This window comes from Triturus cristatus, chromosome 1_1, assembly GCF_964204655.1.
Source record: "Triturus cristatus chromosome 1_1, aTriCri1.1, whole genome shotgun sequence".
NCBI lineage: Eukaryota > Metazoa > Chordata > Amphibia > Caudata > Salamandridae > Triturus > Triturus cristatus.
In genome coordinates this window covers 1,231,312,834-1,231,338,602 of record NC_140579.1, presented here as the reverse complement: position 1 = coordinate 1,231,338,602, position 25,769 = coordinate 1,231,312,834, and the positions used below count along the sequence as shown (strand labels likewise).

At 49.1% G+C, this 25,769-nt stretch overlaps 1 protein-coding gene across 1 annotated transcript in view; it reads left to right on the top strand.

Moving 5' to 3' along the window:
• LOC146871866 (synaptonemal complex protein 1-like) overlaps positions 1–25,769 on the top strand; it is a 2,219,271-nt gene that overhangs the window by 285,967 nt on the left and 1,907,535 nt on the right. The window contains exon 5 of the mRNA XM_085652069.1: positions 18,758–18,874. Within this exon, the coding sequence (XP_085508195.1) occupies positions 18,758–18,874 (117 nt within the window). The remainder of the gene's footprint in view (positions 1–18,757; positions 18,875–25,769) is intronic.

The window sequence follows — 25,769 nt, the reverse complement described above, 5'->3', positions numbered from 1 at the left end:
GGGTTGACTTTGTTGACTGTGCTGCTAAGGCTCTGGAAGGTTGGTTATTGGGCAGTAAAGTGTGTGACTTCAAAGGATTGTACAATCTGATAATGATGGAGCAGATTCTTAATAACTGTCAAAATCAGCTGTTGCACCAGTACCTGGTAGACTCGGATCTGACCTCTCCCCAAGAATTGGGAAAGAAGGCAGACAAATGGGTCAGAACCAGGGTGAGGCAGAAGGTACAGAACCAAGGTGGTGACCCAAAGAAGCAAGATTCCAAAAACTCTGACAAGGGTGGGGACAAGGTTAAAGACCAGAAGTCCTCTCAAGGGCCCCAAAAATCTTCTTCAGGTGGGGATTCACAGGCTAACAAAGGGAAAGGCCAATAGAAACCTTGGTGCAAAATCTGTAAACAGAAAACTCACTGGACTAGTGACTGCACCAAGGCCAAAGAAAATACTCCAGCCCCCACCAATGCCTCTAAGGCACCTGCTCCCCCTAGTGCAGTTACAATTGGTGGTGGGAATACACAGAATAAGGGTGTAGTAGGGTTGACCCTGGGTTCTGAGATGGACTCTGGCCTAGTCAGAGTACCAACTCAGGCTGTGCTTGTCAGTGATGGGGGCATGGATATGTCCCCCTTTATGAGCCCCAGTAACCTGGGCAAATACAAACAGCAGCCTTTAATTAATGGAGTAGAAACTTGGGCATTCAGGGACACAGGAGCAAGTGTCACAATGGTGACAAAAGATCTTGTGGATCCTGGGCAGATTATACTTGTGAATTGTACCAAGTGACCAATGCTAGCAATGTCAGAACAGACCATTCTCAGGCAGTTAACTTCTCCTGGGGAGGGATAACTGGCCTTAAGAATGTTGTGGTAAGTGCAGACCTACCAGTACAGTGCTTGCCTGGCAATGATCTAGAAACTTCAGCTTGGGCTGAAGTGGAGCTCAGGACACATGCAGAAATGTTAGGGATCCCTGCACATGTATTTGCTGTGACTAGGTCACAGGCTAAAATGTCTAACACTGGACAGGCCCTGGATTCTGAAATAATGGACCAGGTGCCGCACAAGAGAGAGGAGGAGCAGAAGGGTTAAGGCAGAGCCTTCCCACCTGACTCAGAATGCTGATCAGTCTCCTCAGGGAGATGATCTTGAGCCTGAAGAAGGAACTGTCCCAGAGGAGCTTGAACCTGACCAGGTTGAGTTCTTAGGGACAGGGGGCCCTTCCAGGTCTGATCTGAGCCAGGAGCAGAAAACCTGCCCCTCTCTTGAAACCCTCAGACTGGAAGCTGCTGATGAGGCTGCTGGGAATGCTAGTGGCACCTATAAAGATTATTGGGATGATGGACTCCTATATTCAGAGAGTAGAGACCCCAAGCCTGGTGCATCCAGGAGATTGGTTATACCTCTGAAGTTTAGGGGTTTCGTATTGACACTAGCCCATGATATTCCCCTAGCAGGACACCTGGGCCAGAACAAGACTTGGGACAGAATTGTTCCTCACTTTCACTGGCCCCACATGTCTGAAGACACAAAGGAGTTTTGTCGCTCCTGTGTAACCTGCCAAGCCAGTGGCAAACGTGTGGTACTACAAAGGCCCCCCTGATACCACTACCTGTGGTGGGGGTGCCCTTTGAAAGGGTAGGGATTGACATTGTTGGTCCCATGGATCCCGAAACAGCATCTGGGCACAGATTTATACTGGTGGTGGTGGATCATGCCACCAGGTACCCAGAGGCAATTCCCCTAAGGACCACTACAGCACCTGTAGTGGCAAGAGCTCTCTTGAGTGTGTTCTCAAGAGTAGGGTTTCCTAAGGAGTATCTGACAGAGTTACAAACTTTAAGTCTAGTTACTGAACTGCTATGTGGAAGGAGTGTGGAGTGAATTACACATTTACCACACCCTATCACCCAAAATGCAATGGTTTAGTTGAGAGATTCAACAAAACCTTAAAGGACATGATCAAAGGACTCCCAGAGAAGCTTAGGTGAAAATGGGACCTGCTCTTGACCTGCCTTTTATTTGCATACAGGGAGGTGACTCGGAAGGGGGTTGACTACAGACCATTTGAACTTCTGTTTGGTCACTCTGTCAGGGGTCCATTGTGTTTGGTGAAGGAAGGATGGGAGTTACCTTTCAAGCCTCCAAAGCAAGACATAGTGGACTATGTACTTGGTCTCCACTCCAGGATGGCTGAGTACATGAAAAAGGCCAACAAAAACCTTGAGGAACTGCAAAAAGCCTGGCATGACCAAAAGGTTGTACTGACTATTTACCAGCCAGGACAGAAAGTGTGGGTGTTGGAGCCTGTGGCCCCAGCAGCTCTCCAGGACAAGTAGAGTGGACCTCACACTATTGTTGGACAGAAGGGAGAGGTTACTTATTTAGTGGACCTAGGAACTCCCAGTAGTCCCCATTGGGTTCTCCATGTCAACAGGCTGAAGCCATATGTGGACAGGGCTGACATGGGCTTGCTCATGGCAACTGATGAGGAACAGGAGGAAGAGAGTGACCCACTCCCTGACCTCCTCTCACATAACCCTGATGATGGGTCAGTTGATGGTGTAGCCTTGGCAGGCAGCCTCACTGCCCAGCAGCAAACTGGTTGCAGACAGGTTCTCAATCAGTTCAGGCACATGTTCTCAGTGTCTCCAAGTCAGACTACCTGGTGCACTAATGAAGTGGACACTGGGGACAGCCTGCATATTAAAAATAAGATTTATAGGCAATTGACCATGTCAGGGACTGTATCAGGACAGAAGTCCAGAAAATGTTGGATTTGGGAGTTATTGAACCCTCAGATAGCCCTTGGGCTAGTCCAGTGGTCCTTGTGCCAAAACCTCACACCAGTGGTGGAAAAAGAGCGATGAGGTTTTGTGTGGACTACATGGGTCTCAATGCAGTCACTAGTACTGATGCCCATCCAGTACCAAGGGCAGATGAGCTCATAGATACTTTGGCCTCAGCCAAGTACCTCAGCACATTTGACTTGACAGCTGGCTACTGGCAGATCAGATTAGCTGATGATGCAAAGCCAAAAACAGCATTTTCTACCCCTAGTGGGCACTATCAATTTGTGGTAATGCCCTTTGGTTTGAAGAATGCACCTGCCACTTTCCAAAGGTTGGTGAATACAGTTCTCACAGGCCTGGAAGCCTATAGTGCAACATATCTAGATGATATTGCTGTCTTTAGCTCCACCTGGGAGGATCACCTGCTGCACCTAAGGAATGTTTTGGAGGCCCTGCAAAAAGCAGGCCTAGCTATCAAGGCTACTAAGTGCCAGATAGGGCAGAGTCAGATTGTGTACCTGGGCCACCTTGTAGGTGGAGGCCAGGTTCAACCATTGCAGAGCAAAATCCAGACCATAATGGACTGGGTTGCTCCAACTACCCAGACTCTGGTGAGAGCCTTCTTAGGCCTGACTGGGTACTATAGGAGATTTGGCAAAGGGTATGGATCAATAGTGACACCCTTGAATGACTTCACTTCTAAGAAAATGCCCAAAAAGGTTTAGTGGACAGCTAGTTGTCAAAAGGCATTTGATGACATGAAGCAGGCCATGTGTACTGCTCCCGTTCTGCAGAGTCCTGACTACTCCGAGAAGTTCATTGTTCAAACTGATGCATCTGAATTGGGGGTTGGGCCTGTACTGTCACAATTGAATGAAGGAGGTCAGGATCAGCCAGTAGCTTTCATATGCCGAAGTCTGACCCCTAGAGAGAAACGTTGGTCAGCTATTGAGGGGTAGGCCTTTGCTGTGGTTTGGGCCCTGAAGAAGTTGAGGTCATACTTGTTTGGCACTCACTTCAAGATTCAGACAGACCATAAGCCCCTCTTATGGCTAATTCAGATGAAGGGTGAAAACCCCAAACTTCTTAGGTGGTCCATTTCCCTACAGGGAATGTACTTTACAGTGGAACATAGACCTGGGAATAACCATGCCAATGCAGATGGACTCTCTAGGTATTTCCACTTAGAACATGAAGACTCAACTGGTCAAGGTTAGTTTAATGTCCCTGCGTTTGGGTGGGGGGCTTGTGTAGGAGAGTAGGATCTGCTTCACACGGGTACCCCCACTTTTTGCTGATGTTTCACTGTTTTTCGACCTTAGTCTGGCTGTGGCCTTGCTAATCAGGACCACAGTTTAGCTGCTTCCTCTCTAAAATGGTTTCCATGTACATTAGGTACATATATAATTGGATTCTGGAGTGCCTTATAAGCCCCTAGTATATGGTATACTATGTACCTAGGGCATAGGTACCTCAGAGGCCTACCAGGGGCTGAGGCATGTATTATGCCACCCCTGGGAAGCACTCCAAAATGGCACCACAGGTCTGCTACTGCAGCCTGGGTAAGGGAGTGCTTGCACCCCTTACAGTGGTATAGGCTACCTATATCACTACCATATACAGACACATATAAACCTATAAGCCACTCCTATGAAAGGGCCTTAACAATCTTGAAGGCAGAGTGCTTGGTTTTATATGAGAGGGTGCCCAAGCATGAGCCGAGCCCCTCTGCAGCTTTCGGAAATACTTCCTTATGGCTGTTCTGTGATACAATAAAAGTTGAGAGCACTCAATATGGATCAGAGAAACTGTGATTTGAATGTTAGACTCAAAACTCAATGCATTGTACTAAAAAAAAAATTGTTGGCGTGCAAACCAGAAAAGGTAGCCAACCTAAACAACAAAAAAGGAAGCAGGTGAACTATCACCTGAATACCGGATGCACAGCATTAAATGAAATTCTTACTGATAATCACACTTCTCAGAAAAGACAAACCATGTTATCCGCTCTAATGCACATAACTTTAAAATTGAATGATTATAAATTACATTTATCAAAGAATCAAGAAGATTGTTAACAACAATATTGCACAAGGAAATAATACTTGTATACATCAGCGAAAGATACAAGACATATCATACATTTTCATGCGATAAAAATAAAACGTCAGCAATAAACATGGAACAGAGAGAATGTTGACGCTGTTTTGAATGATGCCCAATGCATTTCGGGATTACCAAAAATCCTTTCTTCAGGGGCCTCTATATGAAGAATAGAGAAACAAAGCAAAAATACATCGTTGTACATCGTTGTACAACATATACTCACTGGAATACAACATGAAATAACAGATGCAGCGTACAATGCCAGAGTGGTGACATCACACCTGTACGTGTTCAAAATCCAAACAATTATGTGCTCCTATGAAAGAAGAGGAAAGGAGTGCTCGCGAATTATAGACAAAAGTGGTGCATCTTGTGAAAAAAAGCAAAAGAAAGATGAGTTTTGCCACACACCAAGAAAAAGAGAATGCGCAACTCTGTAAATGAAAAACTGAGAGTGCTGACTAAACAGCACTTGTAACCAAAAGGGTTTGCTGTACTGTTGCTGAACGAAAGTTATCAGTTCACTCTAGTTCTGGAAAACGTGAGAGGAACCAAGTTAAAACGCTATCTTTTAATTGTAAAAAAATGTGCTCCCAGAATATGCGTGATATACTCACTATGATCGATGCACACGAAACCTTCCCGTTGCACTGCTGAATATGTAGTGACTTGTACTAAATCTAATAATACAAAAGGAAACGCACATGGCTAGGACTAAGAATAGACCGGTGGTGAAAAAAGGAAAATACAACGTTCAACCAAAACATCCAATGTCCAAACTGATATTACGAGGCGTGCAGACTAAAGTGGCTGTCAGGCGCGAAAACCTACAATGAAATAACTATGTTCTAATCACTGATACTATGAGAGACTCATTCTGACAATGATAGGAGACGAGTAAAAACTGCCAAATCGCTAACAGCTTACCTAGGCACTTACCTGCGACCGTGATGTATCACGAGAGGGTCTCGGTGATAATTGTATTGAAAGACACCGCGATTTCCCTGGACGAAACTCTGCAACATATATCCTGGACCTTCGACGTTCTATCCTGACTAGAAGACTGAAGAAATCTCCATTTGGGTCAAGGAGTGACTCCCCTGCTTGGCAGGCACCAAAGAAGCAACTGACCGGTCTGCATTGCTGAAGCTCCCGCCGGACTCCGAAGTCTTTGCATCACCAGAGGTGGATTTCCAGACTTCCCGGAGGCTACCCTGAGTCCACAGCAAAGCTGAGTCCCGTGGCTATCGTGGGTAACGTGGAACCGTGACCCCTTAACACCGTGACCTTTTGCAGCAACACTATCTTCCTGGTCCTCCTCGAAGTTGTGCTTTGGGCTCCGAGTAGCCCCAGCCTTGAGCACCACCTGCACCGAAGATTGTTGGCCTCCACTCCACGAGTGACCCGTGGGCCAGCTTCAAGTGCGACTGCTCGAGGCTCCTTCGCGATCACTAGCCCGTTGGCTAGCAGGTCCCCACGAAGGCAACTCCTTTTCTACTTGGGTTTTCCTGGTTGCTCCAGATGTGCCCTGACTTACCCTCGCTGGGTGAGTCCCTTAGACCTTGCTGGTCTGCACCGCAGTCCTTTCTCTAAATTCCAGTGACTTGCCGTTGCCAAGGATTGTTGGGTCCATTCTGGTCCCCGACACCGCAGCACTCGACAGACTTCGTGGGACAACTCGAATCCGGCTCGTGGACTTCGTCGACGCCTCCTGGACCTCGTGGCTGAAGAGTCAAGACACCCATCAACTCACCTGAAGCACCCGACATCTGTGGGCATTGGTCCATCCTGCCCTCTGTCACTGGCAAGTGACCCAGACTCTGTCCCCTCTGCTTTCAGGTTCCTTCCATCCCAGATCCAGGCTTGGATCTCTTCTGACACTTCTCCTCTTCACGGCAGCTGCAGTTCTTTGCAGGCTTCCATTGAAATCGACGACGCGACCAGACACTAAAAGACACCTATGCACCCAGCTTCCCTGGGTGAGGTAACTCGAGTACTCCGGTGCTCACGTGGGTGCTAGCCCTAGAACTTCTTAAGTCCAAAAGGGTTTGGTCCAGACTCGATTAGAAGTGTCCCTAATCTTTAAATTTCCAACCGCGACATTGCCCATAGAAGAAAACGGGAACCCGCAGTTGTGTTTACACACTGCATACAGTCCCCGTGGGTCCCCTGTGTCACTACCATGGGTGGTTCCTTGGGGTCCCAGCGATTCTACAGGCTATAGGCCTAGTGTCTATTCCAGTCGTGGTTCTTATACCACTTTTTTGGTATATGGTTTGGTACGCCCCTAGGGCCCAAACGTGTATTTGTTCTATTACTGATGCTTGCTCACTTGTAAACTAAGTACTTCGAACTCCAGTCTCATAAAGAGACTAGAGGGGTGTGTTTTATCTTAAATACATATATTTTGAATATAACTGGTGTGGTTGTCCTTTCATTTGATCATTCAAGAGATTATAGACTGGAAAAACAAGCTGCTTTACATTCCTTCAAGACTTAGCCCGAAGGCTGCTCTCCATAGCTACAACTAGGATAGCTTTCAATAAAGGTGGTCTTTAACCTATCACCATAAGGGGTTGTTTGGACTGATATATGTTGTCCACTAGTTCTAGTGGGCACCTTGTATCATTCCACCTTCTCACAGGAAGGAGAAGTTCAAAATGCTCACGTTGGCTCATGTCCTGTCTGCCCTCGATCCCGGATACTGGATGGTAGCATTGGACTTGCAGGACGCCTACTTTCACATCCCCATCCTGCCAGCCTACAAGCTTTACCTACTGTTCACGGTAGGCCACGAGGCATTTTCAGCTTACCGTGCTCCCTTTTGGCCTTACCAGTGCCCCTCGGGTGTTCACGAAAGTGATGGCGGTGGTCGCAGCTCATCTGCGCAGATCAGGGGTTCCAGTCTTCCCCTATCTCGATAACTGGCTGTTGAAGGCGAGCTTGCTCCAGGCTGTCGTCTCCTACCTCCAGACTACGGCGGACCTCCTGCACTCGCTGGAGTTCACTATCAACGTGCCAAAGTCACACCTGATTCCCTCTCAGAAGCTCCTTTTCATCAGAGTAGTTCTGGATACAGTGCAGTTTCAGGCTTATCCTTCCGAGCAGTGAGTCTGGGATATTTGGGCTATGATACCAATTTTCAGCCTCTATCCCGGATTTGGGTGATCATGACCCTAAGGCTGCTGGGCCTCATGGCCTCCTGCATCCTGCTGGTGAATCATGCAAAGTGGCATATGCGGGATCTGCAGTATAACCTGAAGTTCCAGTTGGCACAGCATCAGGGGAATCTTTCTGATGTCGTCCAGATCTCGGAGGGGACTGCACGTCAGTTGCAGTGGTGGCTCACAAACCAGGATTGGGTCTGCGGCAGATCCCTCTCCCTTGCCCAACCAGAGTTCACAGTAGTAACAGATGTGTCACTCCTGGGATGGGGCGGCCACCTGGGAGAGTCGGAGATCAGGGGTCTCTGGTCACTGGCGGAGTCCGGTCTCCACATCAACCTTTTGGAGCTCCGGGCGATCGGTCTTGCAATGAAGGCATTCCTTCCTTCTATCAAAGGAAGAGTAGTGCAGGTGTTCACATAAGGGCATGTCCCTGGTTGTTCAACACCTGGCAGGTTCTTTGAAGGCCAGTGCAGACAAATTCAGCCGCCGGTGCATGATGGAGCCCGAATGGCGTCTTCACTCAGGGGTGGTGCAAGGTCTCTTTCGGCAGTGGGGAGAGCCTTCGTTAGATCGGTTTGCCACTGAAGAGAACGTGCAGTGTCAGCAGTTCTGCGCATTAGAGTTTCCAAGGCGGCACTCGCTCGGCGACGCTTTTCATCGCAAGTGGAATTGCTGCCTTCTATAAGCATTTCCACCTGTACCTCTTTTGCCCAGAGCGCTGAAGAAGATCAAGCGGGACCTGGCCCATCATTCTTGTTGCTCCGGACTTGGCACAAAGAGTCTGGTACCCCGAGCTCTTGAGCATGGCCATCGTTCCTCTGATCAGACTGCCTCTTTGGGAGTATCTTATGTCGCAGCAGCAGGGGATGTTCCTCCACCCGAAACTGTCCAGCCTCCACCTCCTTGCGTGGAAATTGAGCAGCAACAGTTGACAGCTTTTGACCTTCCTCCCGAAGTCTGTAATGTCATTTTGTCAGCCAGGCGTTCCTCCACTAAAACGCTATACGCCTATAGATGGAACAAATGTGTGGCATGGTGCACAGCAAAGGCTGTGAGTTCCCTTTCTGCTCCTCTTTCAGAGGTTGTCCTCTTCATTCTATCTTTGGCCCATCAGGGCTCTACTCTGGGCTCTACTCTGGGCACTCTTAAAGGCTACCTTTCCACCATCTCTGCCTTTCTGCGCCTTCCTGATCAGCCTTCTCTTTTCAAGTCTCCGAATGTAAATAGATTTATAAAGGGCATTAGTCATCTCTTTCCTCCCTCTCATTTCATAATGCCCGAGTTGGACTTGAATCTTGTTCTTACTTTCCTTATGTGTGCTCCCTTCGAGCCACTACATAATTGTCCTCTTCGTCTTCTTACCTTGAAGACCGCTTTCCTGCTTGCCATCACATCTGCTCGTACGGTGAGTGAGCTTCAGGCTCTTTCCTCTAAGCCTCCTTTTCTTGCAGTTCATCCAGACAAATTGGTTCTTCACACTAGGCCCTCTGTTCTGCCTAAAGTGGTTAACTCTTTTCACATAGGTCAGTCCATCACATTGCCCACCTTCTTCCCGCCTACGCACCCTTCCAAAGAGGAGGAGAGACTCCACCGTCTGGACCCAAAACGTGCTCCGTCCTTCTACATTGACCGCACTAAAGAATTCCAGGCGGATGATCAACTTTTCGTGGGTTATATGGGTGCTGAGAAAGGTCAGGCCGTGTACAAAGTACCATTTCTCGATGGGTTGTCCTATGCATCAAAATGTGCTATTCTTTGGCGAAAAAGGAACCTCCAGTAGGACTGCATGCCCATTTTTCCAGGGTGACGCTCATTGACATCTGCCAGGCAGCCACATGGGCATCCTTGTACATGTTCATCAAACATTATTCCCTGGATAGCCAAGTCCGGAGAGACGGCTATTTTAGACGTTCTGTTCTCCATGAATTTCTGGTGTGAACTTGGTTCGCAGACCCTCCTCCGGGGTTGGCATTGCTGGGGTATCTATTCTAAGGTAAGGGATCTATAAGATCAGATGAACAAGTTACTTGCCTTCAGTAACGAAGTATCTGTAAGAGACTTATATTAGCTATAGATTCTTTACCTCCCCAGCCATCCTCCCAGTTCTGCGAACAGACTTCTAGTGTAAGGGACACCCTTTCAGGGCCCTTGTTTTGTGCACCAGTGGTCAGTGTCTTGCATGGCTCTGTTCTTCTGTCTTGGAAAGTCTTGTCAGAACTGACGTCAGCGCGCAGGGGTGGCGTCTAAATAGATACCATAACGTCATCCCGGCAACCATGACTCCGACGACAGACTTGGAGTTGACCGATGCCACCTACCGACGGCCAGGGGTACTGCTACAGAAACATTTTCCTGATCCAGTCTGACGCCTGGAGGTAATTCTAAAGTAAGGAATCTATAACTAATATATGTCTCTTACAGAGATATCGTTACCAAAGGTAAGTAACTTGTTTGTTTGTTGTCAGAAGGCATTTGACACCCTGAAAGAGGCAATGTGCTCAGCACCGATTCTCAAAGCTCCAGACTACTCTAAGCAGTTCATTGTGCAGACTGATGTCTCTGAGCTAGGTATAGAAGCAGTCCTATCCCAGACCAACAATGATGGCCAAGACCAGCCTGTTGCTTTTATTAGCAGGAGGGTACTCCCTAGGAAATAGCGTTGGAGTCCCATTGAGAGGGAGGCTTTTGCTGTGGTCTGGTCTTTGAAGATGTTGAGGCCATACCTATTTGCTACTCACTTCTTGATTCAAATTGACCACAGACGTCTCAGATGTCTTATGCTGAAGAAAGATGAGAACCCAAAACTTTAGAGGTGGTCCATCTCCCTACAGGAAATGGACTTTACGGTGTAATGGCCCATGCCAAAGCAGATAGACTTTCCAGGTTCTTCCACTTAGACAATAAAGACTCTCTTGGGAAAGGTTTGTCTCATCCTCTTTCGTTTGGTCAGGTTGTGTAGGAAAGAGACCCTTTTTGCATGGTTATGGTTACCCTCCCCCCGCCCCCAGTTTTGATCTAATATCTGATGCACTTTGACTGAATGTGCAGTAGGTCCCTGTCAGTCAAGTTCCCAGTGCCTGTGTTCTTTCCCAAAACTGTACTTTTGTTTCCACAATTGGCAGCCCTCTGGCCCACATGTATAAAAGGTGTCACTGGTACCAAGGGCCTTGTGACCATAGAGTGCCTCTAAAGGCTGCTGCATGCATTTTGCCACTCTCTGAGATGCCTTGGCTAACACATACACACTGCCATTGCAGACTATGTGTTTTGGTACAGATAAAACCTACAAGTCGATATGGCACACATCCCTGTGTGTCATGCCCACCAACACTGTCTGTGGCATAGGTAAGTCGCTCCTCTAGCAGGCTGCTTCACAGCCCTAAGGCAAGGTGTACTATACCACAAGTGAGGACTTTGCTGCATGAGCAATATGTCCCTACAGTGTCTAAGTCCATTCTTAGACATTGTAAGTGCAGTGAAGCCGTATTGAGTACATGGCCTGGAAGAACTCCACAGCTCCATGATGGCTTTACTGAATGCTAAGAAGTTTGGTATCAAACTTTTCAGCACAAAAAACCCACACTGATGCCAGTGTTGGATTTATTGTAAAATGCACTCACAGTGCATCTTAGAGATACCCCCTGAAAAAACGACCAACTCTCTAGTGTGTAACTGACTGGTCTGCACCAGCCTGCCACACACAGACATGTTTCTGACCCCCTGAGGTGGGAGCTCTTGTGCTCTGGTGGTTAGGAACAAAGCCTGCTTGGAGTGGGCGTGCTTCTCAGCTACCCCCAAGCAGGAATAGCAAGCAGGGTGGCGAGCCTCAAGGGCTTCCTGCCCTTTGATATGCTAGCCAGGGCCTCTATAGCTAGTGGAGATGCCTGTCCCCCCAGACAAGCTGAACTTTTGGCGGTAAGGTCGGCGGTAAACTTAGTAGTCAAGAGAGGTGTGTCCCTCTCAGCCAGGACCACCCCTGGGGTGCCAAGAGCTGAAATGACCCTCTCCTTAGAAAATCCTCCATGTTAGATGTAAGGATTTTAGACAGTCTGGTTAAGGGGTGCCCCCTCCCCAAAGGGAGGACACATTCAAAAGGTATAGTCACCCTAAAAGGTAAGTAGCCCATTGGCTACTACCTGCTAATACTTGTAACGCCCCTAAATTCGGTATTTAGGGCAAACCTGAACCTTGATCTTGAGATTCCTGCAACTTATGAAGAAGGATGAAGAAGAAGTTGTGCAGCTAAGCCCGAAGACGACTACTGACTTAGCCCCAGCCCTACCAGCCGGTCTCCAGCTTAAAGAACTTGCGGAGAAGAAAACGCCAGTCCTGTGACCAGCGACTTCCAGAAACCCTAGGGAGACTGCCACTATTCAACGAAGACCAGATCTACAGAGGACAGCGGCCCTGTCCAGAGGAATCCAGCTACAAGCGCTCGGGATCCATCTGTATCAACTTTTCCTGCCCAATTTGCACCCAACGTCCACGGCCCGACTCTGAATGGTTCAGCTGTCCAGTGAAGCCTTCCAAATGATCCTGACCTCAACTCCATCAGTGGCTGACCTCTCCTGGCCTCCATGGAGACCCCTGTAGCTTCTTCACAAAGGATCCCCCTGACCGCTACTGGCTTTGGTAAAGAAAATCCAACACCAGAAGGCACTCCTGCATCCTCAGCCCTCTGAGTTTGGGGAGCTCACCTGACTGTGCCCAGGCCTTCTCTAACATCTCAACTTACTTGTCCAGCTGGTCACCTTCGTCCAGCCTCCTGGCTCGAGCCTGCAGCCTATTTGTGCAACTGAGCTTCCCCATACACTTGTTTTGGGCGCCCAATGCTGATTTGCACCCTTTACCTGGACTCCCCTGTGCCACTGGTGGTGTATGTATGTTTGGTCTTGCCTTGTGACCCCCGATCTGCTTGCTTTAACCCCCAGGGCCTGTGGCCTGAAACTTCGGGTGCATACCTGCAACCAGCACCTCTTGTGCGTGACCCCGTTCTCCATCGACTTACATTGAGCCCAGTGACCTCTTCACCCGGCCCTCCCAGTGCCGCTGGTGGTGCAGTATCTACCTTGATCTGACCCTTGCCCAGTGTTGGTCTAAACTCCTGAAGACTGGATGTGTAAGTTGAGTACCTACCAGTAAATATGCATAACTGTTTTCCTTTCATGGGATTACATTTCATTTCTGCCTATTGTACTAAATTGTTTCTCTTAAATTTGCTAAGGTTGCTAATTTTTGATTAACATTACCAAGGTATTTTTAATACTCGTGTTAATTATTTCTATGCCTTTGCAAAATAATACCTACTGTATTTGAAAAGTACCGCCTATTCTTAAAAACTCTTACTTACCTGCAACTGAGCTCCTCTTGGTTCTAAAATAAAATACCAAAGTAATAACTTTTTTATACGAAACAATTGAACTTGGATTCAGTCTTTGAGTGTGTCTACTCATTTCTTGCCTGAGTGTGTACAACAAATGCTTAACACAGCCACAGCCCTCTGATAAGCCTAACTGCTCAACCACACTACCACAAAAGAGAGTTAGGTATTCTCTGCTTTAACCTCTGTAACGCCTCTGGCCATCCACTGGACTCTGTGCACACTATACCTTACATTGGTATAGTTTATACAGAGCCAGCTTCCTACACCATCAAATCTGCCTTTTTAGTGGCAATAACATCTCTCAGGAGGGTGAGGGAATTGTAAGCTCTGTCATCCAAGCCTCCTTACCTGATCATCATCCCTGATAAGTTGGTGCTTCACGCTAGGACCTATTTCTTACCAAAAGTGGTAACACCATTCCACATCGGACAATCTGTCACCCTGACCACTTTCTACACCCCTCCTCATCCCTCTAAAGAAGAGGAGCAACTCCACCATCTGGACCCAAAAGAGCCTTGTTACTCTACCTTGACCACACAAAAGTCCGGGTGGACAACCAACTCTTCGTGGGGTACTTGGGAGTGAAAGAATGTCATATGGTGCAGAAAAGGACGATCTCTCGATGGGTCGTCCTTTGCATCAAAATGTCTCTTTCAGATGGACAAGTTACTTACCTTCTGTAACACCTTATCTGGTAGAGACATGATCTAGCTGCAGATTTCTTACAGACCCACTCATCCTTTCCACTCTGCAGACAGATTTTTAGGGTCAGGGCTGTTCCCTTTCAGGGCCCTAGTTGTTCAGAAACACACCAACACCAGTGCTCTTCACGGCTCTGTGCTCCTGGCGTGGAAAGTCATGGAAAGTAACCGACATCAATGCACCGAGGTGGTGCCATTTCTTCTCTTTCACTTTCTGAAAACCGTAGTCATTACACTTGCACAATCCAGAAAAGACTGCTCTTATGGGCTTCATCATATTCTACCCCAAAAAATTACTTAATAGATTACAGATCCTGCCAAATGCAGCAGTGCGAATGTTGATGAAATGTCCCCAGTATTGTCTCAGCCTCTTCAGCACTCGGCCCAGGGTATCTAAAAGACAAATTCAGATGGTATGTACCAGGCAGGTCCTTTCATTTTAGCTCAGCTAAAGATTTGATAGTCTTCAAGCACAGACTAATTTTCTGGGGCGCAGGAGTACCATCCTCTGTATAACTCAAAACTGGAATCTCCTGCCACTGGAATTAAATCAGGCTACCTCTCATCAGTTTTAGGAAGTCCTTAAAAATCTGGCAGTTTAGGCTGTTAGTGAGGTGCCATGTCGTGTTTTCAGAATGGTTTTCATCATTTCACGTATCCTGCAATGGCAGTGTGCATGCAGTTTTTGTGTGGGTCCCTTTGTGTGGCATAATAAATGCTGCAGCCCATAAGGACCCTCTTTATTACCCAAGCCCTGTGTACCATATGTACCATTTACCAGGGACTTACAAGGGTGCTAAGTCCTTGCCAATTCGTGTACAATTCCTACATAGCTCATCATTGATTATAAGCAACTGATAATGATGAAAGTAATGACCTTTGGGATTCTTGCTAAAAATTGAAAGGACATTCACAGCACACTGGACTTCTGAAATATATTGCTAGACTAACAATGTTGGAGACAAGTAACTTATAAATATATATTTTTTGTATATTTATACACAGTATGTTTAGGAATTTACCAACAGATACTTCCCCTATAGTATTATCCCCAGATGCCAGACTCGATCCAAGAACTTTTGAAGCAATTTTCCCAGATGCCGGTAGATGGCATACAAGTGCCACCCCTGGGCTGTGGCAACATATCTTTATTTTCTGTGCTTTCCAACCTGTACCTGTACCTCTCGTCTTCCTTTTAGCTCATCATTAGAAAAAAGTTGGTCTACATTTTTTTCTACAAAAAAATAAAACCAGTGTGCAATTGAACTATGCCCCATTCCAAGATGGCAAGATTTGACCCATGCAAGGACTGTCATAAATAAATGTCTGTGCCAGACCGCCACAAAGTATGACTTTTGTATTTGTGATCAGGACACGACTCCAAGTTGTGTGAGGAATTGCCCTCATGAACCCAAAGTTGAGAAGCAAAGCTGTACATCACAGAACACTGGAAGATAATGTGCAAGTCTCACTCCCATTCAAAGTTGAGAGCTTGGTGTCGCTCAAGCTCTGGATTTTGTTCCTGCGACAAGTTCTGATGGTGGTTGAAGTCTTCTGGTTAGCCCAAATTGAAGTGAAAGAGGAAGTACAAGAAGGCCAAGCAGGACTCACCCCATCTCACCTCTCTCTCGCTTCAGAGAAGTCATGAGGGTGTCGGCATAACATTCGATCTCACACCCGATTCACCAAGGAGCCAATTCCCCAATTGGTCCTTATGCACCCTGAGCTCCTGTTTTACTGCAGGAAGTGCAGGCCCTCATGTCCAAAGAGGCCATAGAGAGGGCTTTGACTTCGGAAGTTGGAGCTCTATGTTTTTCTCACTGTTTCCTTGTGCGATGAACTCCTTTATGTTACCTGTGGCCCAGGGTAGACCAGGAGTATTTCCAATTTACTGAGCTCCCCTTCAGCCTTACCATTGCCCATCAGGCATTCACAAAAGTGATGGCAGTGGTTGCAGCACATCTTTGGAGGTCAGGGATAGTGGTTTTCCCCTACCTCGAAGACTGGCATCTGTAGGAGGGCTTGCCACAGTTATTTGTAGACCATCTTTAGACAATGGAAATATCTCTCAGATTCATGATGATTGTGCTGAAGTCACCCTGGACTCCTCTGCAAAGGCTTCCTTTTATAGGAGTCATCCTGGATACAGTACTGTTCTGGGTCTTCCCTCTAGTACAGCGAGTCCAGGACATTTGGGCTTTGATCCCAATGTTTTAGCCCCGGTCCTGGATGTCAGTTGGAGTGGCTCTGTGGGGTCATGGCTTATTGGCCTCCAGCATCCTGCTTGTCGACTATGCCAAGTGGGAAAAACGCTGCAGTGGGATCTGAAGTCTTCAGGGGGCTCAGTACCAATGGAACCTGTCTGATTCCATACAGGTGTCGTCAGACACTGGAAATGACTTTCAGTGGTGGCAGCATCTTCAGCGTCAGACTCCTCTCCCATTTCCACCCAGGGTTGACGATGGTGACAAGATATGTCACTACTGGGCTGGGGTTTTCTGGGAGAGGTGAAGAACAGCAGACTCTGGTCTCTAGTGGAAATCCAACTCCACATGATTCTGCTCTAGTTGCAGGCCAGCCTCCTAGTGCTGAAGGCATTCTTGCGGTCCATCAAGGGGAGGCTGGTGCAAGTTCTCACGGACAACATCACAGTCATGTGGTGAGCAGGGTTGGAGTGGGGCCCTGGGCTCTGTGCCAAGAAGGTCTGTGTCTCTGGAGTTGGCTGGTCCCTCAGGGACTGTCGCTGGTTTTGAACAACCTGGTGGTAGCTTTGAACACCAGGGCGAACAAACTCAGCCAATAGCACCTGGTGGATCATAAATGGAAACTACGCCCATAGGTAGTGCAGGGAATCTTCCAGTAATATGGAGAACCCTGTTTAGATATTTTTGCCAGTCGAGAATGGCAGTGTCAAAACGTTTGCACGCTGGAGTTCCAAAGAAGGCTGTCTCTAGGAGATGCATTCAGGTTATAGTGGAGCACGGAATCTCTGTATGCCTTATTGCTGCTACGTTTCCTGCCCCGAGTTCTGAAAAAGATCAGGAATAATCCGGTCCTAGTCGTTCCAGACTGTACCAGAAGAGTGTGCTATCCGGAACTTCTGGGCATGAACATCTGTCCTTTGATCATTCTATCCTTTCAGGAGGATTTTCTGTCATAGCAGCAGGGCAGGGTCCTGCACCCAGTCCCATGCAATCTATGCCTCCTGTAGGGAGATTGAGCAGTGGCAGTTGACTGTGTTCGGTTCGGTACTGACCTGGTGCAGGCTTAACATTGTATTGTTGTTTAGTCTTCGCCAAGCACAGACTTGCAATGGGAACCAATAAAAGCCATTTGCCATACTTTAGTCTTGTTTTGCATTTGCCAAACCAATCGTGTTTATTTGAATCACCTTTTGTGACATATTTATTCCCCAAAACCCTTTGTGATGCCACATGGTAGGGATCTCAATTTAGTCCTTACTTTCCATATGTGCTCTTCCTTCAAGTCGATGCACAGCTGCTCATTGTGTCTGGTTGCTCTGAAAACTGTCATCTTCGCCCTAGTGACTTCAGCCCGCCACCTGAGTGAGCTTCAGGCCCTCTTGGTGCAACTGTCGTTAAAGCATCTTTTTCCAGAGAAACTAGTGTTGGCGACCAGGAAGGCAGTTTGTCAAAAGTCATTACTTCTTTTCTTGTTGGGTAATCCATCACCCTCCCAACGTTCCTTGCTCTGCCTCACCCGTTGAAACAGGAGAAGGGACTTCATCAGCTAAACCCAAAAAGAGGTTTGAGCTTTTACATCGATTGCACCAAAGACCAGTTCTTTCTAGTGTTCTCTGGGGCTAAGAAAGGCAAGGCAGTGTAGAAAATCACCTTTTCCAGGTAAATAGTCCTCTGCATTAAGACATGATACACATTAGCAAAGCAGCAGCCCCGGATGGACAGAGGGCTCTTTTCATCAGGCCTCAGGCTGCTACTACTGCGCAATGGCATGCCGAGTGCCTCTTCTTGACATCTGTCAGGCAGAGATATAGGTTTCAGTGCATACGTTCATGAAGCACTGCTGCCTTGACAGCCAGGCCCAACAGGAGGGGCGTTTTGGTCTGAGGCCGCTCCAGACCCTCCACCTTGGGGATGTACTGCTTTGGTATATATTCTACAGGTGAGAAATCTGAGGTTAGAAGTACCCACCAGACTAACTTGCTACTTACCGTCAGTGACACTGTCTCTGATGGCACTCGGTCTAATCACAGGTTCCACACCACCCTGCCATGTCTAGTGCAGTGCCCTTTATTTCGCATCTAAAAAGATTTCAAAGTAGAGATCTGCACATTGGTACTTCTGATTGTTTTGTGCTCTGCATCTGATGGGACAAAAAGTCACGAAACTGGTGTCACCGCTCAGGGGTTGCGCTTCTAGGAGGTTCTGTTCCAAAACTTCCAAGTCGGAACCAAGTCAACACAGAGCTGCAATACGCCACCTACCAGCGCATGGGAACGTTGTTTGGAAAGTTTTAGGATCCAGTCTGGCCCATGGCGATTATTCTACAGGTGAGTAATCTGTGTTTACATAGAATATCACCAGGAAGAGCATTAATGAAGGTAAGTAACTTGTTGTTTTGGTTCATTATAGGTGAATAAGCTCAAAATAAAGCTGGAAAATTCTACAGCACAGTATGAGGAAACAGCTGAAAGCTATAAAAATGTAATAGAGGAGAAAAGTATGGCTGAAGCAAGACTTCGCGAAGAGGTAAGCCAAATGTATGTTTTTTTTTTAATGATATTTAGTCGCAGAATCCTGATTTGTGAAAATTCACATTTTTAATGATCATCTTCTTGTAATAATCACTAATGAAAAATAAAAAGTCGAGAGATGTAAATGTCCATATTTATTTCACAAATACAAAGGATAGTGTGCAGAGCAGAGCAACGCAGACAGTAGCATGGGCAGTAAGAGCAATGGTTACAGGAAGCACAGTTGGATGGTGAGAATGGAACTCACACCTTCATGATGGCTGCAGTTACAGTGAGCTCTGGTAAAGCCCAGGCCTCCAGACCGCATTATGTTGTTGGAACCAAGACTGTTGACCGGCAGCCCAAAATGAACATACGAGGCACACATTATTGTGATCTCTCCGGGTCCTCCTATTGCCGGAGGGCTACATTTATCATAAGCTCATCTGACTCTGGTGAATGCAACATAGCAGCGCCCGCTCTGTGCAGACAGTCTCTTCTGTATTTCAGAGCACCAACACTCAGGCTATCAGTGTGCTGGCATCTCCCCGGAACCATTTGCCCCAGGAGAGCTGGATTCCAAGTGGGTAGAGATATATTTATGGGTCAGGGTCACACAGAGGAGAGTGTAGTGTGAGCTCAGCGGTAGCAAGGGCATATTTGCCCACTACTGAATGAAGACAGGTTCCTAAGATGTACATTTAGGAAAGAGGCCATAGACTGTCCCAGATTATTCCAAGTCCCTAAAGACAACAAACAGGTCTCAGTAAAGATCAATGAAGACTTATTCTTCTTGAGCTTCTTTATCATTTGGACAAGAACGGGCCCAGTTACTCACATGGGGAATCTACTAGGTGTGTGCAAAATCTTGGTGAATGACTTGATGACGCTAGTGCTTTTCTCTGTGCAAATTCGAGGACAATAAAGCTCTATTGGATGGATCGAGTTTCACAACTAAGCTTGGTCAACGAGTAAATACATTCAATAAATGTGAAGCACTTCTGATAGAGACATCCAACTGTGTATTCCTCCCTTTTTAGGTCTCGCCTGAGCCAGCGCATACGCTGCTCTGGCGAGACATTTAGTGAGTGGGCTTTAAAAAGCCGACCACAGCTTTTTGTGTGGCCTAGAGCGTGCGGTTACGCTCACAGTAACGCGCATTCCTCGCATCGCTTGATCAGGCCCCATCTGGCTTTCCTCTCGCTTGCTCTCCCAAGCGCGCGCTTCAACACTCCTCCCCCTCCCCCACCACAGAGCACGTCTCGTGGTCGAGTGTCTTGCTTGCTTTGATTTAAGCTTCATTACTTCACGCGCGGCCAATGCTTGTTATTACATCCTGTTCCCCACTCCCTTTGCACCATCCACTTGCTGCTCTGTTTCCTGTCTACTCTCGTTCTCTGCCTCAACGTCACCACCTCTATTTGCTGCATCCCTCACCATCACTAATTCCTCTTTGGATGGACTTCGCTCTTCAGTGCCACCTCCAATATCCCCTCCGCCTTCACTCTGCCCTGCTCCCTTTCTCCTTGCTCCCTTCATCTCCCCACCTCTTCCCTCTGTTCGGGGCTTTTACTTGTCGCCCAATAAATCCATCGGAGTCCTTTCAGTTAACTCCCTCCTTTCTTCCCTGACAGAAGCCAGGCTGTTGCCCCCCCCCCCCCCCCCACCCGTGTCCACCTTGCCTGAAGGCCGGGCCCCACCTCTCCGCCATTAATGAGATCAGCTCCACTGAGCAGGCCATTCAGGGGGCTGCACGGAGCCTGAAGGGGGCTTCTGCCGAGCGGCCCTTTTTCCTGACCCATTCACATGAGAAAAGTGTCGCTTGGAGCCTAGTCTCTGTGATATTTAATTGAATAGTTTGTTTACATACTCTATAATTTAAATATATTGCATTTAAATGTACTTCTGTATTTACTTCACCTTCTACCATGACGAGTTTCAGTTTTGAACAAGCTATCAATAGATCAGTAACATAAATGGTTAGCCATTTAATTAAGTATATAAAAAGGTATATTATAGGGAATCCCAGAAAGGTACCCTACCAGGAGCTACAATGTTTAATAGCTCAGCAACTTACACAGACTTAGTAATGGGGCCCACAGAACACAGGCACAGCATCACTCAGCACCACCACAGCATCACTCAGCACCACCACAGCATCACTCAGCACCACCACTGCATCACTCAGCGCCACCGCAGCATCACTCAGCGCCACCGCAGCATCACTCAGCGCTACCACAGCATCACTCAGCGCTACCACAGCATCACTCAGCTCCACCACAGCATCACTCAGCTCCACCACAGCATCACTCAGCTCCACCACAGCATCACTCAGCTCCACCACAGCATCACTCAGCTCCACCACAGCATCACTCAGCTCCACCACAGCATCACTCAGCTCCACCACAGCATCACTCAGCTCCACCACAGCATCACTCAGCTCCACCACAGCATCACTCAGCGCCCCCACAGCACCACTCCGCGCCCCCACAGCACCACTCCGCGCCCCCACAGCACCACTCCGCGCCCCCACAGCACCACTCCGCGCCCCCACAGCACCACTCCGCGCCCCCACAGCACCACTCCGCGCCCCCACAGCACCACTCCGCGCCCCCACAGCACCACTCCGCGCCCCCACAGCACCACTCCGCGCCCCCACAGCACCACTCCGCGCCCCCACAGCACCACTCCGCGCCCCCACAGCACCACTCCGCGCCCCCACAGCACCACTCCGCGCCCCCACAGCACCACTCCGCGCCCCCACAGCACCACTCCGCGCCCCCACAGCACCACTCCGCGCCCCCACAGCACCACTCCGCGCCCCCACAGCACCACTCCGCGCCCCCACAGCACCACTCCGCGCCCCCACAGCACCACTCCGCGCCCCCACAGCACCACTCCGCGCCCCCACAGCACCACTCCGCGCCCCCACAGCACCACTCCGCGCCCCCACAGCACCACTCCGCGCCCCCACAGCACCACTCCGCGCCCCCACAGCACCACTCCGCGCCCCCACAGCACCACTCCGCGCCCCCACAGCACCACTCCGCGCCCCCACAGCACCACTCCGCGCCCCCACAGCACCACTCCGCGCCCCCACAGCACCACTCCGCGCCCCCACAGCACCACTCCGCGCCCCCACAGCACCACTCCGCGCCCCCACAGCACCACTCCGCGCCCCCACAGCACCACTCCGGGCCACCACAGCATCACTCAGCACCACCACAGCACCACTCAGCACCACCACAGCATCACTCAGCACCACCACAGCACCACTCAGCACCACCACAGCATCACTCAGCACCACCACAGCATCACTCAGCACCACCACAGCATCACTCAAGGGCCACCACAGCATCACACAGCAGCACCACAGCATCACTCAGCACCACCACAGCATCACTCAGGAACAAGTTGCCAGCATTGCAAGAACAAAAGAAAACTGAGGAAATGTTTTATTGTAAATACTTTTTTTAATATGGTTGTTCAGTTGTACATAATGCCTTCTTGGTCATACATAAGGTAACAAAAATTCTTCTGACACTTTTTTATTAACACTTTTCAGCAAGCTGCACAGCAGCCACACTTCTCTACAGCACAGCTTAAACACATTGACAAAGTCAATAGCTCTGGCTAAACACTTATAAGGCCCCAAAGGAGAGGCTCTATTGGCTATGCCAATGCTTGTTGAATATTCGGCAGGCATCAGACTGGATCAGGAATCTTTTCAGCAGTTCCTGTGCATGCCGGTAGGTGGTGCCTTGCGGCTCTGCACTCATGCTGTTCTGCTCTGGAAGTGATGTGGGATCCGAAGCCCCCTCTCATCTCTCAGAGACACTTAGCTCAAAAATTGTGTCTGAAATTTACATTGTGCAAGGGAATGTCACTGCTAATATTGAAAAATATGATTTTGATGTACGCCATATTATATGTAGGTATAACAAAAAAGCTTGCATCACTGTTGTCAAATCTACCCGATATGACTTCCCCATCAACCCTGAGCCAGAAATGTGTGGTCAGGAAGGCTCTGCGACCTAGGCCTGAAGCCAACAGACAGATCTGAAAGAAACACATAGTGATAGACTCCTTACCTTAGAATTACCCCCAGGCGTCAGACTGGATCTGGAAAGTTTTCGTCAGCAGTACCCCTGGGCATCGGAAGGTGGCGTTGTGCGGCTTCGCGTTCGTCGTTGTCGTCGTGGTCGCCAAGATGATGTCACGGCTGCTACTTGGACGCCGCCCTCGTGCGCTGACGTCAGTTCTTTCTTTTTCCGCGCCAGCAAGCGCAGGTCCGGAGAGAGTAGTACCCCCGTCATTTTTTGACTTTTTTTTAGGCTTTTTGTCTCCTGGTGTCGTAGGGATGCCCGGTTTCAAGTCGTGCGGGGAGTGTCATCAGATTATGTCGGTGACGGACCCGCACCGCGTGTGTCTCTACTGCCTGGGGCGCGACCATGACCCCAAGTCGTGCCCCGACTTTGCGGAAGCAGTCCCAAAAGTTGCTGGAAGTCCGGCAGTCGGCTCGGTGCCGCTCAAGGTCCCGGTCCCGTGGGAGGTCGAGGGACCGGTCGCGGAGCCATCACCATCGTTCTGCGTCCTGTCTTGGACCTCAGGGACGTCAATCGCTTCCTCCGGAAGGAGAGGTTCAAGATGTTAACTCTGGCTCAGGTCTTGTCTGCCCTCGACCCTGGAGACTGGATGGTAGCGTTGGACTTGCAGGACGCATATTTCCACATTCCCGTCCTGCCGGCCCACAGGCATTACCTGCGGTTCACGGTAGCGAACGGACACTTTCAGCTTACCGTGCTCCTCTTTGGCCTTACCAGCACCCCTCGGATGTTCACGAAAGTGATGGCGGTGGTCGCAGCTCATCTGCGCAGATCAGGGGTTCCAGTCTTCCCCTATCTCGACGACTGGCTGTTGAAGGCGGGCTCGCCCCAGACAGTCGTCTCCCACCTCCAGACTACGGCCGACCTCCTGCATTAGCTGGGGTTCTCCATCAATGTGCCATAGTCACACCTGATTCCCTCTCAGAAGCTCCTCTTCATCGGAGCGGTTCTGGACACGATGCAGTTTTGGGCCTATCCTCCCGAACGGCGAGTCCAGGATATTCAGGCTATGATTCCGATCTTTCGGCCTCTATCCTGGGTTTCGGGCAGGCTGCTCGGCCTCATGGCTGCCTGCATCCTGCTGGTCACTCATGCCAGATGGCATATGCGGGATCTGCAGTGGGACCTGAAGTTCCAGTGGGCACTGCACGACAACTGCAGTGGTGGCTCACAAACCAGGATTGGGTTGATGGCAGATCCCTCTCCCATCCCCAAGCAGACCACATCGTGCTGACGGACGCATCCCTTCTGGGATGGGGTGGCCACATGGGAGAGGCAGAGATCAGAGGTCTCTGGTCTCCGGCAGAGTCCAGGCTCCACATGAACCTTCTGGAGCTCCGGGTGATTCGTCTTGCACTGAAGGCATTCCTTCCCTCTGTCTAGGGAAGAGTAGTGCAGGTGTTTACGGACAACACCACAGCCATGTGGTACTGCGACAAACTGGGTGGGGTGGGGTCATGGACCATATGTCAATTGGCCCTCTGCCTGTGGAAATGGCTGGAACATCAGGGAATATCCCTGGTGGTTCAACACCTGGCAGGTTCTCTGAACACCAGGGCGGACAAACTAAACCACAGGTGCATGGTGGATCACGAATAGCGTCTTCACTCGGAGGTGTTGCAAGGTCTGGTTCAGAAGTGGGGAGAGCTTTGGTTAGATCTATTCGCCACCGAAGAGAATGCGCTATGTCAGCAATTCTGCTCATTGGAATTCCCAAGGCAGCATTCGCTAGGCGACGCTTTTCGTTGCGAGTGGAGTTGCGGTCTGTTGTACGCCTTTCCGCCTATACCACTTCTGCTCAGAGTGCTGAAGATCAGGCGCGACCGGGCCCTAGTCATTCTTGTGGCTCCAGATTGGGCACGATGAGTCTGGTATCCCGAGCTGCTCAACATGGTCATCGATCCTCCGATCAGACTGCCTCTTTGGGGGGGATCTTCTGTCGCAGCAGCAGGGGAGTGACCTCCACCCGAACCTGTCCAGCCTCCACCTCCTTGCGTGGAGATTGAGTGGCAGCAGTTGATGTCTTTCGATCTGCCTCCTGAAGTCTGAGATGTTATCTTGGCAGCCAGGCATCCCTCCACTAAGATGGTATACACCTGCCGGTGAAACAAGTTTGTGGCATGGTGCCCAACAAAGGCTGTGGATCCTCTTTCTGACCCTCTTTCTGAGGTTCTCTTGTTTCTTCTTTTTTTAGCCCAGCAGGGCTCTGCTCTGGGCACTATCAAGGGCTATCTTTCGGCCATCTCTGCCTTCTTTCGGCTTCCAGATCAGCCTTCCCTTTTCAAGTCCCCAGTTGTAAGTCGCTTCTTGAGAGGCATAACTCATCTCTTTCCTCCTATTCCCTTCATTATGTCTCAGTGGGACTTGAACCTGGTTTTAACTTATTTAATGTGCGCTCCCTTTGAGCCGCTTCACAACTGTCCTTTATGACTCTTGACTCTCAAAACTGCGTTCCTGGTGACCATCACCACTGCCAGCCGAGTGAGTGAGCTCCAGGCGCTTTCTTCTTAGCCTTCTTTTCTATCTGAACATCCGGAAAAAGTTGTCCTTAGGACTCTTCCATCCTTCCTGCCCAAAGTTGTCACTGCCTTCCACATTGGGCAGACTATCACTTTGCCGACCTTTCCGCCTCCGCATCCTTCGAAAGAGGAAGAGAGGCTCCACCTTCTGGACCCAAAACGTGCGCTTTCTTTCTATCTGGATCGTCCAAAACAGTTCCGGGTGGATGACCAACTCTTTGTTGGCTACGTAGGTGACAAGAAAGGTTGGGCCGTACATAAGCAAACCATTTCTCGATGGGTCGTT